The sequence below is a fragment of the Penicillium roqueforti genome, assembly GCF_015533775.1.
Source record: "Penicillium roqueforti strain LCP96 04111 chromosome Unknown scaffold_18, whole genome shotgun sequence".
Lineage (NCBI taxonomy): Eukaryota > Fungi > Ascomycota > Eurotiomycetes > Eurotiales > Aspergillaceae > Penicillium > Penicillium roqueforti.
The window spans coordinates 290,135-306,100 of record NW_024067582.1 but is presented as its reverse complement, the minus strand read 5'-3'; the positions used below and the strand labels follow the sequence as shown (position 1 = coordinate 306,100).

The following is a 15,966-nucleotide window of genomic DNA, read 5'->3' as shown; positions in this document are numbered from 1 at the left end:
CTCAGGCCCTCTTATAACGGCCACAGAAAAAATAATGAACTGGACCAGACTTGGTGATCTTCAGCGAGTAGAGAAGTGAGAAATCAAGGAATAGAGGAATAGAGGAACTAAACCCGGAAAGGATGCTTAGCATGTCTCGTTCCAAAGTTTCGTGGGGCAATTTTTAGCTGACACGAGATGACTCTTGACCTAACCCGAGGCTGAAGAAGCTGAATACAATGGTACCGTCACATCATTTTTCATATCTGATTACAGGGTAGAAAGGGTATGTACGCCTGTTATTCAAGACTAAAACACTTCCTATGCAGTAAGCCCGCCCTATCACTCCCCATTGAACGCCGAAAGAGGAGAAAGAAACCATGCCCCGAGAACATTTCCCACAGTGAATAAGATACACTGAAAATGTGTGTAATCATCACACTAATGGAAGCCGTTACTTGGACCACGTCCAGAGTAGTATGCGGTGCCGTTACGGAAGTACGGGTGTAAGCAGGCCTGCTTGGCCGATAGTCGGTGTGCAGGGTCAAACTCGAGCAGAGATTCCAAGAGCTGACATCCGGCCTCTTCCAGCCCGGGAACAATCTCAACGTCAGGGCGCTTCCACTTGGGGAATGTGGATTTATAATCGGGGAACGAGGTCACGCCGGGCCAGATGTCTTCACCGGGCGTACCAAGGATGCTGCAATTCGTTAATACGGTTGAACACAGAATAACAGAACAATGCTTACCGGAAAATCTTGAAGATCTCGTCAATTTCAGAGTCACCGGGGAAGAGAGGCTTGCGTGTACACATCTCGGCGAAAATGGCGCCCACCGACCACATATCAACACCCGTGGAGTATTGACGTCCACCCAGCAGAATCTCCGGAGAACGGTACCACAATGTGACAACCTGTCGATTGCGTTAGTAAACAAGCAATTCCATTAATGCAACTGAAAATTCAATGCATACCTCGTGAGTGTAAGTGCGAAGGGGAACACCAAACGCTCTGGCAAGACCGAAATCGGCCAACTTCAGATTGCCTTCACGGTTAATCAACAAGTTCTGGGGTTTCAAGTCACGGTGCAGAATTCGGTGGCTATGGCAGTATCGAATGCCCTCAACAAGCTGGGCCATGAATTTCTTGACCATTGCGTCGCCCAGGCCTGGGGTTACACCCCCCTTGAATCCATCAGGCAAAGGCTTCCCTCGCCCACCGTCACTGACAGGCAGAGCCTCCATGTATTTCTTAAGGTCGCAGTCGAGGAATTCAAAGACAAGGTAGAGCTTATGGCCATCGGCATGGACAATATTCAGCAGCTGGACGATGTTGGGGTCCTGCATCTCCTTGAGGAGGGAAATCTCGCGAATTGCAGTGCTGGGGACGCCCTCATCTTCGGCTTCGAGTCGAATCTTCTTCAGGGCAACGATACGGTTGGGGTGATTGAGTTCACGGGCCTTGTAGACCACACCGTAAGTGCCTGCAGACCATTGACGCGTGAGTTGGGCTGTAGGTAACAAGGTCAGGTCGGAAGTACATACCTTCGCCAATCTTCTCAATTTTCTGATAATTATCCATGGTGCCCGACATTCGATCCTTCGCTGCTGTTAATGAGATTAACAATTGGAGAACAGAAAGACCAGAATGGGGATTTGACACAAATTGGAGGGATGTTGCCAAGAAGAATTTGTAGGGGAAGCAAGGAGAAGAGGTAGCTACTACTTACTCCGAGGATGTTGGTATCTGAGAACAGCTGGAGCAGCACGCTCTTCAAATTCCACCTGGGGTTCAAAAAAGTAATTTGTTGACGAGATGATTGACAAAACACAGTATTTCAATGGTGGGGAGAGAAAGACACAAAACAAACAACCCCCGCGCCCATCATAGGGCGGTGAAACGCGTACCTTTTCCTTCGTTGTTTAACTTTCTCTTTGACTTCATATCTTCGCAATGGCCCAAATTAAAGGTCTTAGTGCTTATGATCGCCCTCCTGATCCAGTGAGACTTTGCTACAAGAAATATACTAAAATTGCCTTGTCTGAGGTTGACAATGATCCGGGGATCCTCGACCTACAAGGGATTGATTCCGACCAATTGCCCGACGGAGTGACAATCGCGCAGTATATGTGCAGCCACGATTTGCGATTGGCATTTGATGATTTCATTCGTGGAAGCCATGCTGAAACAGAAGAGGATACTTCTTTGACTGAGGATATTCCAGTATACGCCCATAAATCGATTTCCGGTTAGCATTGTATCGCCTCGATTTAGAACTGACCCAGCAGGAAAAAGAGCAATGCCTGACCTCCTGATAGGCCTCCTGATGATTCCCGCCATGTTCCCTCCTACTATCCAGATCGAACTGCTCTCTCGCCTATTCCACCGAGACTTATCCAACCCCGAGCATCAGACAAACCTACACCTGCACTACAATGTCACGTACCCCGAAAAGTCGGAGGACACCCAGATGCCCAAGTCCTTCTTCGCAGACGATCCCACTCGGACTTTCCAACCCAAAGATCCTCAGCTTCATAAGCCCTTGTCGGTTCAAAGTTTCTTAGAGAAAAAGCTGCGCTGGGTAACATTAGGTGGACAATACGACTGGACCGCCAAATTATACCCATCCGGAACCCCGCCGGAGTTTCCGCCGGACGTTGCAAAGGTGCTACGTGCGGCCTTCCCAGAAACATCGGCCCAGGCTGCCATTTTGAACCTCTACTCCCCTGGAGATACACTGAGCGTGCACCGGGACGTGAGCGAGGAGTGTGACGTAGGCTTGATCAGCGTGAGTTTCGGATGCGATGGGTTGTTCTTGGCTAGCCATGATGACGGGAATGGGTGTGAGGTTATTCGGCTTCGCTCAGGCGATGCTGTGTACATGAACGGTAAATCGCGGTTCGCCTGGCACGGAGTCCCGAAGATTCTGCCATCGACCTGTCCAAAATGGCTAGCCGACTGGCCATCCTTTGGGGAGTCTGTTCCGGGAATGCCGCCTACCCCATACGAGATGTGGAAGGGCTGGATGTCTAGCAAACGGATCAACCTGAACGTTCGACAAATGACGACCACTCAGGCTTCCGAAGAGAGAGCAGATCACGTTTGAAAGTGGAAAATTCAGATGTCAGTAATGTCAGATTCTTTCCTTGGTCCAAACATGGACAATATTCTATCTTAACCTACTCATGTACAGAGACAGTCATGCTGTTCCAATGAGTCTGGTCAAACATCGCAATCCAATGTCCGAAAGCGTTGCTACCATTCACAAGACACTTTGTCTCCCGCTGGAGAGCAATTCCACAAGGTTTTTACCTGCGGGATATCAAGCACCCACCCCTTTGGACGAATCAATTGCACCCAAATAGACATTTTCTGCTAGAAACCAGATCGGCTCGCTTCATTTTGCCAGAAGAGTGCCTTACTAAGCATATCAAACTTTCAAGGTTCGGAATTGCTCGAGGTTGCTCGATATGCGGAAGAGACCTCGGGAGACCATACTGTATCTAGCGCGTAGTGCTTTATCATGTCAGTAACAGAGAACCTGGGCATCAATTACGATCAAGATGAAGCATTGGGCTTTCGTATGAATGTTGAGGGGAAATGTTATTCTCTATTAATATAGAGCAGAGGGAGCAGAGCAAGCCACCTACTGTTCCAAGCGAATGCAGAGTACAAAGAATAACCCCCAGGCGCCTTGTCCGATGCTTTTCTACAAATATTATATTCCACGACCAGTCAGTTCCTGGATGACGATGACGGAGGCGTCTGTCCAGAGGGTGCAGCAAGATTGGATAAATGAGGCGTGGAAGATCCCCAAGTTTTACCACCTGCAGAAGGCGGAGCATGACCAGACTCGGACGAAGGACCAGACGGGTCTTCCGAGCCATTCATGAGGCGCTGTCGCTTCGCCGCAGGCAGCCCACCTACCTGGGGCATGCCGCTAGGTAGAGCGCCGTTAGACGGGCTGCGAGGATCTGCAAAAGAGTGGGGTGAAGCGTAGTGGGTAGATGAAGCAGGGGTGGAGGCACCCGCGACGTCTGGGCTCAAAGCTGTGGCAGATTGCAAGGGGCGCAAGCGATTCGGATGAGAGGTGGTGTCCTCGCCTGGGCGTGGAGGCCGGACATCAGGGCTTTTCTGAGACTGACTTTGGTCTGGATCCCCTAGCTGACTAGGGTTTCCGTAACCAACCCCAATCCGGCCCATGCCCTTATCGTGCATAACAACACGTCTCCATTTGGCAACCACGCTGTCGTAGTCCCATCGTGTCGAATCGGGACTGATGTGGCTCTCTTTTGCGTCTAATTCCCGTGCTACCTCTCGTGGTAGGGGGAGCGTATCTGGGGGGAACAGTGCGAACTCACGAGGCCACTGGCATGATCCGAGGCGCTCGACCTGCGCACGCAACTGATTTGCTTCCTGTTGCACTCGAGCGAGTTGCTCGTCCGAGGACTTGCGCTTCTCTGCCTCCCGTGCAAATGCACGCGTGATCTCCAATTGCCACGCATCGCGCCGGGTCTCGTGGGACAGGGAACTCCAATGATTGAAGGCCAATTCTAAGTGTCGGAAACTGATATCCTCGTGCTGTTGTGCACTCCGGTATATCATGTTCGGATCCACCCCGCTATTCCCATGTCTTGTGTAAGGCGCAGAAGTGGAGGAGTCTGCTGCGAGTTGGTCGGTCTGCCATTGTGCAACCTTGGAACGAAGGGCTTGGCGGATTATATCGAGGTGCTCGGCTCCGGGGGGCTGAAGGGGAAACGAGGTAGAGGAGGGAAACGGATGCGTCGCAAACAGGCTTGGTGGGGGAGGGAGCAGCTGGAGACACATGGAGGGAAAAGTCTGAGCTTGAATGTCGAAGTCGAACGGAGATAGCCGGGGCCGGATACGAGAGCTAATGTTTCGTGAGCTTGGGGGTTAGATACAAAATGATGGAAATGAGTCGACATACGTCGCAGCTTTGATATTATCAAGCACCTCGCGCAGTGCGAGCTCCAGCGCCCGCATCGTATCCGGGTTGCTGGAGCTAGCACCTCTACTCGCATAGTCCGGAAGCTGTAAAGACCCTGTGTGAGACTGCGATGGCGTCATTCGAGGCCCATCCGGTACGCGACTAGGGTTGGGGATATCGTTGATCACCCCCGTCGCATGCCAGGTAGGTGTGTTGAACATCATGCGCACCGGAGCTTCGCGCGACTTCGATCCCGAGTCCCCAGCTGTAAATGGCTCTGAGGTTCCCTTTTTCTGGCTTCGTTCAGGGCTGCCCTCGTTCTTCCCTGTTGATGTTCGTGCCTGGCGCCGGGTGATTCCGCTGCGAATTCGTCTGATCTCTTCGACGTCGTGGATTCCGTCAGGTTTCTTCTTAAAAAGGAATTGGTCGAGGTGTCGACCTAATGATGAAGAGGTAAATGCTTGTTGGCAGTACTGGCATTTGCGATCCTTTGCAGCAAGACTGGCCTTCGACTCGTCACCAGCGGTCGAGCCGTCGGGGGTTTCTCTGGAGGGTTCTATTTCTTCCTTCATGGTCGGGGACGTAGAAAGATGAGATGAATGAAATAGATAGTAAGCTTTTCAGCTTATAATGTCATGACATATGATATAGTGCGACCAGAAGCAGCAAGCTGGTGTAGGGAAAATTCAACGTGGATGAGAGGGAGGTGAGAAAGATGAACAGGAAATGCCAAGCTTTTGGGCGCGGAGCTGCGCGAGCAATTTTTGTGGGCCAAGGCACATGGAGATTTATCTATGTCGGACTTATTGATCTACTGATGAATTGCATGTATATATCGTGTGAAACCACTTCAATGCTACCTATGCAAGTATTGAGATAGTCTCTGCAATGTAACTAGGCACCTCGACCAATAGATCAAGCAGAATCAATGTGACTGCCTGGGTGCATATTGTACTTCGAACAAATCAGAATCAAGAACTGCAATTGTTATATATTTGTCATGACCATAGAAACTTCCCTCTACCTTATCAAGACACGGACATCATGTTGGATCAATGACACACGCGGATAGGGGGAATTACAACACTAAGCCTGGAGAGTCTAGCACACGATGCACTCATGCGCAGCATGGAAGACACGGTGTAACCATGTTCAAGGACGAGCTTTGCTCTTTCTCGTCTTACGCGCACTGAGCCAGCGTTTCACGTCGCTGATACCGTGCAAATACAACCAGGAGAAGATGAAAACAACAGCAAAGTTGAAGATAATGAATCCCCAGATGATCCCCTAATGGATGTTAGATTAATCTGGCACTCTGAAGGTTAGTCAAAGGGGTATAGATCACGATACTCACATAATCTCTCCATTTGTGCGAGTAAAAAACATTGAGGCTACTAGCCTGAAAAATGTAACAAAGTTCTAGTTAGCTATGCTCCAAGTCTGCTGGTCAAGAAATTCAGAAGCGAAACTTACAAAATTATCACCGACTGAGTATTGACAGAATGAGCACATTCCATTCCCAATGTCTCGGACATATCCACCGGATTTTTCGGCATAAGACCCAGCATATTCTTGGCAGTTCATGCCAGGTGGAGTGCTAAAGCGGGATTCTTCGCGCTCAATACACCGCACGGGGACATTATGGGTGATGGCTCCAACAAATCCCTCAAGCAGATAGTGGAAAGGCGTAAGCCAGTACATCCACGCTTGCCAAAAATGCGGTATTGCGACATAAGGGACGACAACGCCGCAGAAGGAAGCAACAAAGGTAAAGAAAGTTGGCACGAGCAAACTTGCAAATAGCACATTTGGTGCAATTGCAGCTATGAATTGACCAAGGCCGATATAATATAGTTCAAAAAGCATCATCGACATCCAAACGTAGCCGGAGGTAAACGAGTCGCGCGGGAACCAAGTTCCCCAGTACCTTTTATATTTCTGTCAGAGGGGAGAGATGAAATGCCTTCTCAATAGATACTTACCAGCAGTTGAAGTAAATGGACCCGGCAACAACCGAGTATGGCAGTTCTGGGATGATTGTGCTCGTCACAAAGGCAGCCCAAGAGTAGATCTTTGAGTTAGCCTCTCGAGATTCATAAAGGCCTCGAAAATGAATATATCGTGGTTGGAGTTGCTGTATCAGCGGTGGGGCTATCGTCAAGGTCATGAAAACAGAGAAAAGTCGTGATTGCATGTCGATAAAGCTATTTCCCAAATGCCAGAATGTGAAGGTGTTGAAAAGGCCGGTAAAGATGTGGAGCATGAATTTACCCTAGTTGGCAATTAGGCAAGTCATTCGGGCTTGTTTTTTGAGACCTAGTGACTTACAAGGATGTAGTCTGGGATCCTCCAGTAAGCCACGAATGCGCGCTTAGTGACTGCGACTGTTTGAACATAGAGAGGCATCGCGTATTCGCGATCGTCGTCAACCTTCTGGTCATTTTGAGCGTTGCGACGAGAGGCGATTATACCTTCAAGGTCCCCAGAAAGCTGTTTGGATTCTGGCGAGTTGGCCCATACATTACCCCAGTCCTGTCCCTTATAATCGGGATTTCCGGCTCCAATGACTTCCAACATATACTAGATCGAATATCAGTGGGAACCAATACATCCAGCTTTATAATACACACCTCTGCCGGATTTTCATGTGGTGAGCAATTCCTCCCGCCGTTTTGTTCAAAGTAATCAATCAGCGTCTTGGAGTCGTTTCCAAGGGGCCCATTATAAACAACAATTCCACCGCTTTTCAGTAGCAAGAGCTCATCGAAGTTCTCGAATAAGACAGCAGAAGGTTGATGTATTGTGCAGAGAATGGCCTGACCGGCATCTGCGAGTCGGCGAAGGAAGCGTACAATGTTGAACGCGGCCAGAGAATCGAGGCCTGACGTGGGTTCATCTAGGAATAGCAAAAGCTCTGGTTTACTTGCTAGTTCAACTGCAATTGTGAGTCGTTTGCGCTGCTCTTGGTTGAGGCCTGAGCCCATGGATCCAACAATTGCCCCGGCGATGGAACGCATTTCTAATAAGTCAATGATTGTCTCACAATAATCATACTTTTCTTTTAATGGGACTTCTTTCGGCTGCCGCAACAGAGCGGAGAACCGAAGAGACTCCCGCACAGTAGCAGTGGGTTCGTGAATGTCCATCTGCTCGGCGAATCCCGTGGCTCTCTGAAAGCTCCTTGGGAGAGGCCTGAAAATATTAATATTCATTCTCAATGAAATACTCAAAGATATCCTACCTCCCATCAACTAAGAAGTTGCCGGTGACCACGCCAAAATTGATGCGCTGTGCTAGCGCATTGAGCAAGGTGGTTTTGCTAGTCAGACATTAGCATCAAGAATGAAGTCAACCTTGTTACGTGCTTACCCCGAGCCAGAAGCACCCATCAATGCAGTCAGCCGACCAGGCTTGACATACCCTTTAACATTTTGCAAAAGTTGTCTCTGTCCACCCTTGTATGGAATGGTGTAGTCAACGTCTTGCCATGTAAAGATTGCCGTGTTTGTAGCAATATCCCGGACTTTTTCATGAGGTACACTCGTGTCGCCGTTGTTTTCGTTGGATGCTGCGCCATCCGCCTCTGTGGATTCCTCATCTTTTCGGGGGCCGGATTGCTTGATGACATCTTGAACTGCTTGGGGGGCTTCACTTCTTTTGAACACCGTGACCGAGCTGCCGCCCTTATTAGGTCTCTGTAATTCCATTCCCAACATTGTCAAGCAGACGAAAAAGATAAGCCATCCTGTAATGATGCCGAAATTCCGCCACAGGTGAGCCCTGGAGTAAGTGTACGCCGTTTGGATATACTTGGGACCATGAACGATCAACTGGTCTATATCACTGCCTTGTATTGCACATGACTGGTGACCAGGCACAGCATTTGGCCCATCAGGCACAATGTAGGGCGTTTCACATTTGATCTGGAGATTGTGGAACTCGTTGGCCATCAATGCCTCGAATGCGTATTGGACAGGGTTGATCCAAATGAGCCACTTTAACCATGGGTGCATTTTCCACGGTGGGATGAGATAGCCTGAATTTTGTTGGCCATTAAACTCGAATATTAGGTTCCATTCTGCTGGGCTCACCTGTGTACACAACCAATGCCTGTATGGCGACACCAGTGAGGCGGGTGGCTATATAGTGTTATTGAAGACTTCTTGATTCCGAGAGGTTTGTTCCACTCACCAACATCCAATGAGGCACATAGAGCCCCCAGGGCACGAAAGAAGGAGTACATAGTCATTGTGAGAATGAAAATGAAAAGCAGATTTATAAAGAACTGTGAGGGTGTTCGAGCAAGATTTGCCATGCTAAATCCATCATCAGTTTGATCCACGTAAAGAATCCAATGAGACTCACAAGTATACTATGATATCAAATAGAACGACTTGTATGAACACGAGAGGCACATCAACCACAACCTGGGCAAGCGCATATGCTGCTGGCCGGTAGAAAGAGCTAGAAAAGATTAGTCCCATCATTTTGTCTTTTTTTTTTATAGTCCTCACAAGCTTTTGTGTTTCATCAAAATTGGTCGGCTCCCAAATGCTGCTGTCAGCTCTGCCATAGCAAGCAATGAATTGAAAAGCAGTATAAGGAACATCACACCACCCCTAGTAAAAACGCCAGAACTTGAAACGGTGAGCCATATGGAGTCTCTTCGCATTTAGAGGGGCAATTGCTTACCTTGTATCGGGAAGGTTGTAAAATAGACTACCAATAATGAGAGCTTGAAAGGTTATCATACTCCACTTTCCAATCAACGAATCTCTATCACCAATCATTACCAGAAATTGACGATGTGTGAGAATCATAACTTGTTTGTAGAATGAGATGGTGAAGTTTTTTCGTTTGGCCTCACTTCTTGCAGCCTCTCTCTCCTGCCTTTGGCTTTCGATATCGCCCTCAAAGCTTTTCATATCCGCTAGGTTGCTTTGGTAAGTATCACTTTTGCGATATGCAGCTTGAAATTCAGCTGCATTCCGAGGAATTCGGTCGTCCCAGCCATCTTTGACACGCCGCGCATAGGGGTCATTGACAGAAGTCAAAAAGTCGGGAGTTGTCCAACGCGGGGGGCATTCAAAGCCCAGTCCTTCGAAATAGGCCTTTGCGTCCTGGGTAGGGCCGAAGAAAGAGCATTTTCCCTCTTCGATTAAGATCACCTTGTCAAAAAGGTCAAATAAATTCTCCGATGCCTGGTAGAGAGCTACTATCGTTGAAACGTTGGCGGTATTTGTTAGACTTCGCAAGCTTTGAACATACTCTAGCGCTGTACTGGCGTCCAAACCCTTGGTAGAGTTGTCCCAGCACTGGGTACTAGCCTTTGTAACCATAGCTTCCGCAATTGAGGTTCGTTTCTTCTCACCCCCAGAAACTCCACGAATGAGTTCGTTCCCAACTTTGGTTCCCAGAGCATGTTCAATCCAGAACAACTTAGCTATGGCGGTCAAGAATGTCTGCTGGTATTCCTTTCGGCTTTCTCCTGGTATTCTTGAGGCTTTGTCGGGGGTTCGAGCTTTCAAGGCAAAAAGCAGTGTATCTCGCACAGTCAAAGTTGCATAATGGAGATCATCCTCAGGGTTGTACAAGACTGATAGTTTTAGTTCGGAATCATGGTCACACAGACAGGGACACACCTTCTGACCTATACTCCTTTGCCATTTTTTCAGAGTCTGTGCCGCCATACCGCACATCGCCTTCAATGCTTTCGTAGCCCGCTCGTTGATTGCCAAGCATTTTCAAGAAAGTGGAACAGCCAGAGCCAGGGCGGCCCAGAACAAGAAGCATCTCCCCCGGACGAACACAACCCTTGATACGAGATCAGTCGGGCATATCTCTAGGGGTGAGAAATATACTCACATTGAAATCATCTAAGATAGTTCGTATCGCTGCTTTTTTGGCCCCGGCACCTTTTCTGCCCCGAGTGAGTAGTTGCTTGATGAGCCGTGGTAAGCCGAGAAAAATATCCCCGTTGGTGGGTTGTAGAGCAGCTCCGAGGCCGACACCTTTTACAGTGAGGTTCTTCCATAGAACTCCAACATGACGTGTTTTCTCTTCTTCGGAATTTGCTTTGCGCTCAGGGCCGAACATCCGTGAGATCAGTCTTTCTATCTGGGCCCATTCCTCTCCCTGAGGATCATGACCGGAGGCTTTGTGTCGAGATTTAGTACGTGCGAGGCCATCGTCAGTTTTCTTTGGCGCCGTGGAATCTGCCTGGGTGTCTGATGAGGCAGTGCGGGTTGGCGTGTAAGCTTCGGATGGAGACGAACTGGCTCGCGAAGATGAACCCTCAGAGGAAGAAACGGAATTTTCAGGAATGTGTTCTGGGTTTGTAGATGATGCGGACTCGCTTTCCATAGAATGGTCGTTTGCCATGGTCGTTTTTTGAGGCTGAGCCCAGGCCTTTTGAGGTATGCGATTATGAGACAACGTGATATCGGATGACTATATATGTAGCTGAGCGCAACACGTCGGTTAGCGACGATAAGTATAAACAGAATCACTCCGCATGGATATCATGAATGTCAAGAAAATGGAAAGGGGTGTAGGTATTACGTCAAGTATCATTGCGAAAAGGGAACTCGGGGTGTCGGAACAGGAACGAACCGCAATATTATCCAGAGCGTCTCTTATTTGCTTGATTTTGTAGACTGTAAACGAGTACATGTGTCATGTGTAGTGAGGTCATCGCGTCCGGTTCTATTATATCGTGCGATTCTTTCTTTCTGAGCCTACCAACCATAAACTTACTAAATGTGAACAATTAATTTCAAACATTTTCTACTAAGTTCTAGGAGGTCGTATCGACGTACGATGCATTTAAATCCCCCGCAGTTTGAGTTGTCTCCGATCATGAAGTCATCGATCGTACAATATGGACATGGATGTCATGGAGTCATCTTGAATGCCATTAGTTCTGCGCTTTTGATCCTTATTCTTTGGCTGCTGGTTTTAATTAGTGTATTTTCTCATATCTAATAAATATAATCGCCCTGGTTGTTTCCCACTGAACAAGCTTCGCCGATTTGTATTCATTACTTTTTTTGGGGGTTACCATTGCTCTTGTCCTAAGTATCTCAAATCCATATTGTTCATGTAGTTCTAAATAGATTGCATTAAGAAGAAGAGTTGATGGGGCCTAATGCCTAGGCAATCATATCTAGGCGTGTCAGTATCAGCTGCTTTCGACCCACGAAGGTTGACCGCTTCGATTCTTTGATTCTCAGGCTGATCTTTCAAATTATATAGCTTTTATTTTGGAATGAAGCACCTCGTGCCCGGAAACATAATGAGCAGTGCTGTCAGCATTACCTTCCTACCTATCTAGGAATATAAACATCTACGGAATTGATTACCGACAACATTTACCAACTCGTTTTACTACAGCACAAGAGAACCCTATTTGTGTTAGTCTACCAAACAGGTGTGACGAGAGTAACTCTACAATCATGATCTCGTCATTCTAGGACAGGTTAGTCAAGCATATCAGACAAATCTTGACTGCATTTATCAATGCAAAAGCTAGATAGAGCAGCACGCCATGATTACAGCATATTACTCTCCGGTTCAGTAGTGATAAATCTCTAGATTCCACTCTAGGAGCAGGGAAGATGTATCTCTCGCCCTAGAAACCATTCCGGCTTCTTCTGCGGTGTTCTTGTGCAGCTTTGGTAGCAATGAAGCCCCATCGCGCTCACAGATTTCTCCCAAAGGTGTTGGACTTTTTCCATTTATCCACTCCCTCATCAAAGGGTGCAGTCAAAGCCCGCAGCAAGTATGTCTCCAGCCTTTTCGTGGTATTGCTTGCCAAAAATTAATGGCAGGTTCAGTGCTAAGCTGTGGTGTGTTGCTACCACCACACCTCCTCTTCACAGCATCTCCGCTAGCCGAGGATGTGACCAGACTGAAGTGAATGGTCAAGTTGATGATCCTCCTCAATATTCCTTCGACGGCGCAGTTCTTGAAAAGCCAATCTCGACTCGCAGCCAACTGGAGGGTCGAATTGTGAAACTCTGGAAGAAAGTCTGGCTAGGCCTTTATCAGATCGATGATAACGAGGATCGATACCATGTCGAACGACTGGAAGCACTTTCTCTCGGGGCCGGCTTGACTCGCACATACCGAGTTGGCGAGCTTCAAGTTCTCAGGCGTCATTTTCTTCGAAGCGAGACCAACAATGGAATTGCTTCGTTGAAGCTTTTCCGGGGTCTATCACTTTCGACCCTTCTATCCGTGATCCATATTCTGGAGGCTTATGAAAGTGAAATTGAGAACTTGAGGCTGCTCTATTCCATCTTGCGAAGGGGTCAGCTTTCACTGCATGAGACTGCTGATCTTGCTCAAACTGCTGTTGTCAGAACTGAGTATATGGCAATTGCGGAGCCGATGGAGAAGCGGATCAGACAGTATGATATTCGAATGAATGTGGTAAATATGGATATCTGCGATGAGGCAATGGGTTTCTATGAGCGACAAAAGGGGGAATATATTTACCACAAGGCATTCCCGAATGCGTGGTAAATACGGGGAGTTTTTGGTTCCATCCTGTCCCGTTTCACATTGACTAAACTAGTATTGGAGGACTTTGAGTACAATCAGTATAATTTGGATCAAATATTAATGTTATAACTTCAAGGACGTTTGAATAAAAATTATACTCCGTACTCATGATGTTATTAGACATGGTATTCACAAGTTGTCTTAAATTCGAGGGGCCCCCCTTTTTTGGCTAATGCGACCCTGGACTCAGCTTACCGCCAGCCACACCGCCCTGGTGTCGAACTCCCTAGCAAGACAGAATTAAATTGATGCCTTATATGTAAGGTTTGATATGGCAGAATCTGGCAGAGGGGGGTCCCATTAAACCAAAGGGGGGGGGGTCGAATTAGCAATTAGGGTCCTTATAACAGTCCCAAAATTCTTATAGTACATACTTCCAACCTTCTTGCAAATATCTCCTCGGGGCCCCTTGATCCCTCAAATGCCGCATTATAGAGAACAAGTTGCAATTGCAGCCTGAAACCTGGGTGTGCACAGGTGCTATACTAATCCAGGTACCTACAGGGCTTGAGAATCAATTCAATCCATCTTCCACATCACCTTCAGTTGTTTAATAGCATCCCCGTACATCCTTTCACGCACCTGATTCCCCTTCCAGAAAGAGGGCTTTTTATCAAATCCGTGAACAGCATCCTCAATCACAAACCCGCCTATACTCGCCATCTTCCCGTCTTCAACGAACCCACCAAGTCTTTCCCGGAACGTATTTCCTTCAACAAGCAATTGATCCCACCCACAAGTATAGATTGCCACAGCAGGCGGATACGCCGCATGCAACAGAGATGCAGGTGCCAGACCAGGCGAAAGATAAGGATGCGACATATCCACCCGGCCCGTCCCCGGCCGTATCGGTAAACCCGCAGCGAGAAGATAGGAATCGTCGAAGAACTTGAATAAAGAAGGAGAAATCATGGATTTTTGTGGGGCGATAGGATTTGTAGCGTCACGCTCTTTCCGCGTTCGTGTCCAGTCGGTGCCGGCGTAGAATACTACCAAACCAGCCAACGCTACCTCCCCGCGTATCGACGCCCAGCGCTTTTTCTGTAGTTCATCGTGCAGTCTGAATGGCATTGCTAGAGCGAGGTTCCCGCCTGCGCTGGCTCCGCTGAGCACGAAGCGCGTTTTGTCAAGATTGTACTTCTTTGCTTCTTGCCATAGCCATAGTATAGCACCGACGCCGTCCTCTAATGCGACGGGGAAGGGTTGCTCCGGGGCTAGACGGTAATTAACGCTTATTACCACAGCATCTGGGTAGGCATTTACCACGGTACCGGCCCAGCGGGCATCATCACGAGCATGGCCGATGGAGAAGCCTCCGCCGTGGAAGTTGATGAGGACGGGACGGGGTGGGCATGGCTTGGTTTGCTTGCGAGGATAGAGGGGGTTTGAGGGTGCGGTGAAGAAGTAGAGTTGGATTGATCCCGGGGCTTTGCTGACTGTGGACGGAATAGCAATTCCGACGCTTGGTCCTGGGGGAAGTGGCCACGAAAGGTATCGGTCTAGTATGGAGAGTAGGTGGGCGAGCATGCGATATCGGTGTGCCTTGTTCCTAAGGGCGGAGCGGGACGGGGAGGGTGATATGGATGCCATATTGTACTGCAATGAAATATTTTTGTACAAACGGGCGAACAATTGATGATAGTTATGTGGTGTTATATAGATGAATGATGTAACTTGTTAGTCACTGGACCTGAATGATGCCTGTCAGATGTTAGTCAACATATCAAGGAGGATCTTGTGTATTATACGATTTGAGCGTTGATATTAGAAGCGAACTGTTGCAGTAAAGTGCTAATATTCTAATGGTGGTTGAGGCTGTTTTGTCTCCATTCCCGAGTCGCATATAGTAGGTCGGACTCCAAGCTTCTAGATAAAGAGAAGAATGCCTGGTCGTTTATAGGTTTCTTAATTCGAATTTCTATCCCATTAGAAAAGAGATACGGATCAATTTACCCATTCTTCACATCTCCAAATTTTCTGGTCTGTGCCCTAGACGCCGGGATCGGCAAGCCGAGCCCGAATTTGAAGGTTTGCACGGAGTACTCCGGAGAGCATATGTTGTACATTATTTCGACGTAGTTCGCGTTATCTCAGAGCAGACTACGGAGCAGTTAACCTATTTCATCGGAAACCTCTCCGAAGCGTAATCGGAAATTCCCCACCTCCTCGTAGGCCGGGATCCCTATCCCCCACGTCAACGACGTCGGCACGAAAGACTACAGCCAGCCTGTGCATCATCTCCGGTCGATATTTGACTTGGAGGATATAGGGCACGAGAATTCTGCTAAGGTGCTGAGGGGACACTGTATTCAAGTCAACCCTTGTGTTTTAAACTCGGTATATCCAACATTTCAGCGAATTTTCTGTTCCTTCAATTTTGAGACCGGGGGGGGGGGGGGGGGGGTAAAACACGGGTCACAGCGCAGAGCGTGAGGGAGTTAATGTGAGTCGCGAAGTAATAACCGGGTGATTAAG

General features: G+C 48.1%; 6 protein-coding genes across 6 annotated transcripts; 2 read left to right on the top strand and 4 right to left on the bottom strand.

The window, feature by feature from the left end:
- Nucleotides 1–420: 420 nt before the first annotated feature.
- nimX (cyclin-dependent serine/threonine-protein kinase CDC28) lies at nt 421–1,863 on the bottom strand (the record flags this gene model as incomplete). Its single annotated transcript, XM_039074664.1, has 6 exons — nt 421–679; nt 729–892; nt 953–1,461; nt 1,523–1,585; nt 1,708–1,762; nt 1,849–1,863. The coding sequence occupies 6 exons, from the start codon at nt 1,861–1,863 to the stop codon at nt 421–423; spliced, it is 1,065 nt and encodes a 354-aa protein (XP_038927351.1).
- Nucleotides 1,864–1,931: 68 nt separating this feature from the next.
- Nucleotides 1,932–3,084, top strand: alkB (oxidoreductase, 2OG-Fe(II) oxygenase family; the record flags this gene model as incomplete). Its single annotated transcript, XM_039074663.1, has 2 exons — nt 1,932–2,226; nt 2,297–3,084. 2 exons carry the CDS (start codon nt 1,932–1,934, stop codon nt 3,082–3,084), a joined length of 1,083 nt encoding a protein of 360 aa, XP_038927350.1.
- A 629-nt stretch (nt 3,085–3,713) lies between these two features.
- On the bottom strand, nt 3,714–5,498 carry LCP9604111_6710 (uncharacterized protein; the record flags this gene model as incomplete). Its single annotated transcript, XM_039074662.1, has 2 exons — nt 3,714–4,869; nt 4,927–5,498. 2 exons carry the CDS (start codon nt 5,496–5,498, stop codon nt 3,714–3,716), a joined length of 1,728 nt encoding a protein of 575 aa, XP_038927349.1.
- A 580-nt stretch (nt 5,499–6,078) lies between these two features.
- Nucleotides 6,079–11,307, bottom strand: LCP9604111_6709 (putative ABC transporter; the record flags this gene model as incomplete). The annotated part of the gene is made up of 15 exons (XM_039074660.1): nt 6,079–6,213; nt 6,281–6,325; nt 6,400–6,853; nt 6,909–7,198; nt 7,255–7,506; nt 7,557–8,118; nt 8,168–8,245; nt 8,296–8,962; nt 9,018–9,065; nt 9,118–9,242; nt 9,292–9,390; nt 9,441–9,563; nt 9,619–10,522; nt 10,569–10,740; nt 10,792–11,307. The coding sequence occupies 15 exons, from the start codon at nt 11,305–11,307 to the stop codon at nt 6,079–6,081; spliced, it is 4,470 nt and encodes a 1,489-aa protein (XP_038927348.1).
- Nucleotides 11,308–12,708: 1,401 nt separating this feature from the next.
- On the top strand, nt 12,709–13,452 carry LCP9604111_6708 (uncharacterized protein; the record flags this gene model as incomplete). The annotated part of the gene is made up of 1 exon (XM_039074659.1): nt 12,709–13,452. The coding sequence occupies one exon, from the start codon at nt 12,709–12,711 to the stop codon at nt 13,450–13,452; it is 744 nt and encodes a 247-aa protein (XP_038927347.1).
- A 558-nt stretch (nt 13,453–14,010) lies between these two features.
- LCP9604111_6707 (CAZyme family CE10) lies at nt 14,011–15,081 on the bottom strand (the record flags this gene model as incomplete). The annotated part of the gene is made up of 1 exon (XM_039074658.1): nt 14,011–15,081. One exon carries the CDS (start codon nt 15,079–15,081, stop codon nt 14,011–14,013), a length of 1,071 nt encoding a protein of 356 aa, XP_038927346.1.
- Between the last annotated feature and the right edge of the window lie 885 nt (nt 15,082–15,966).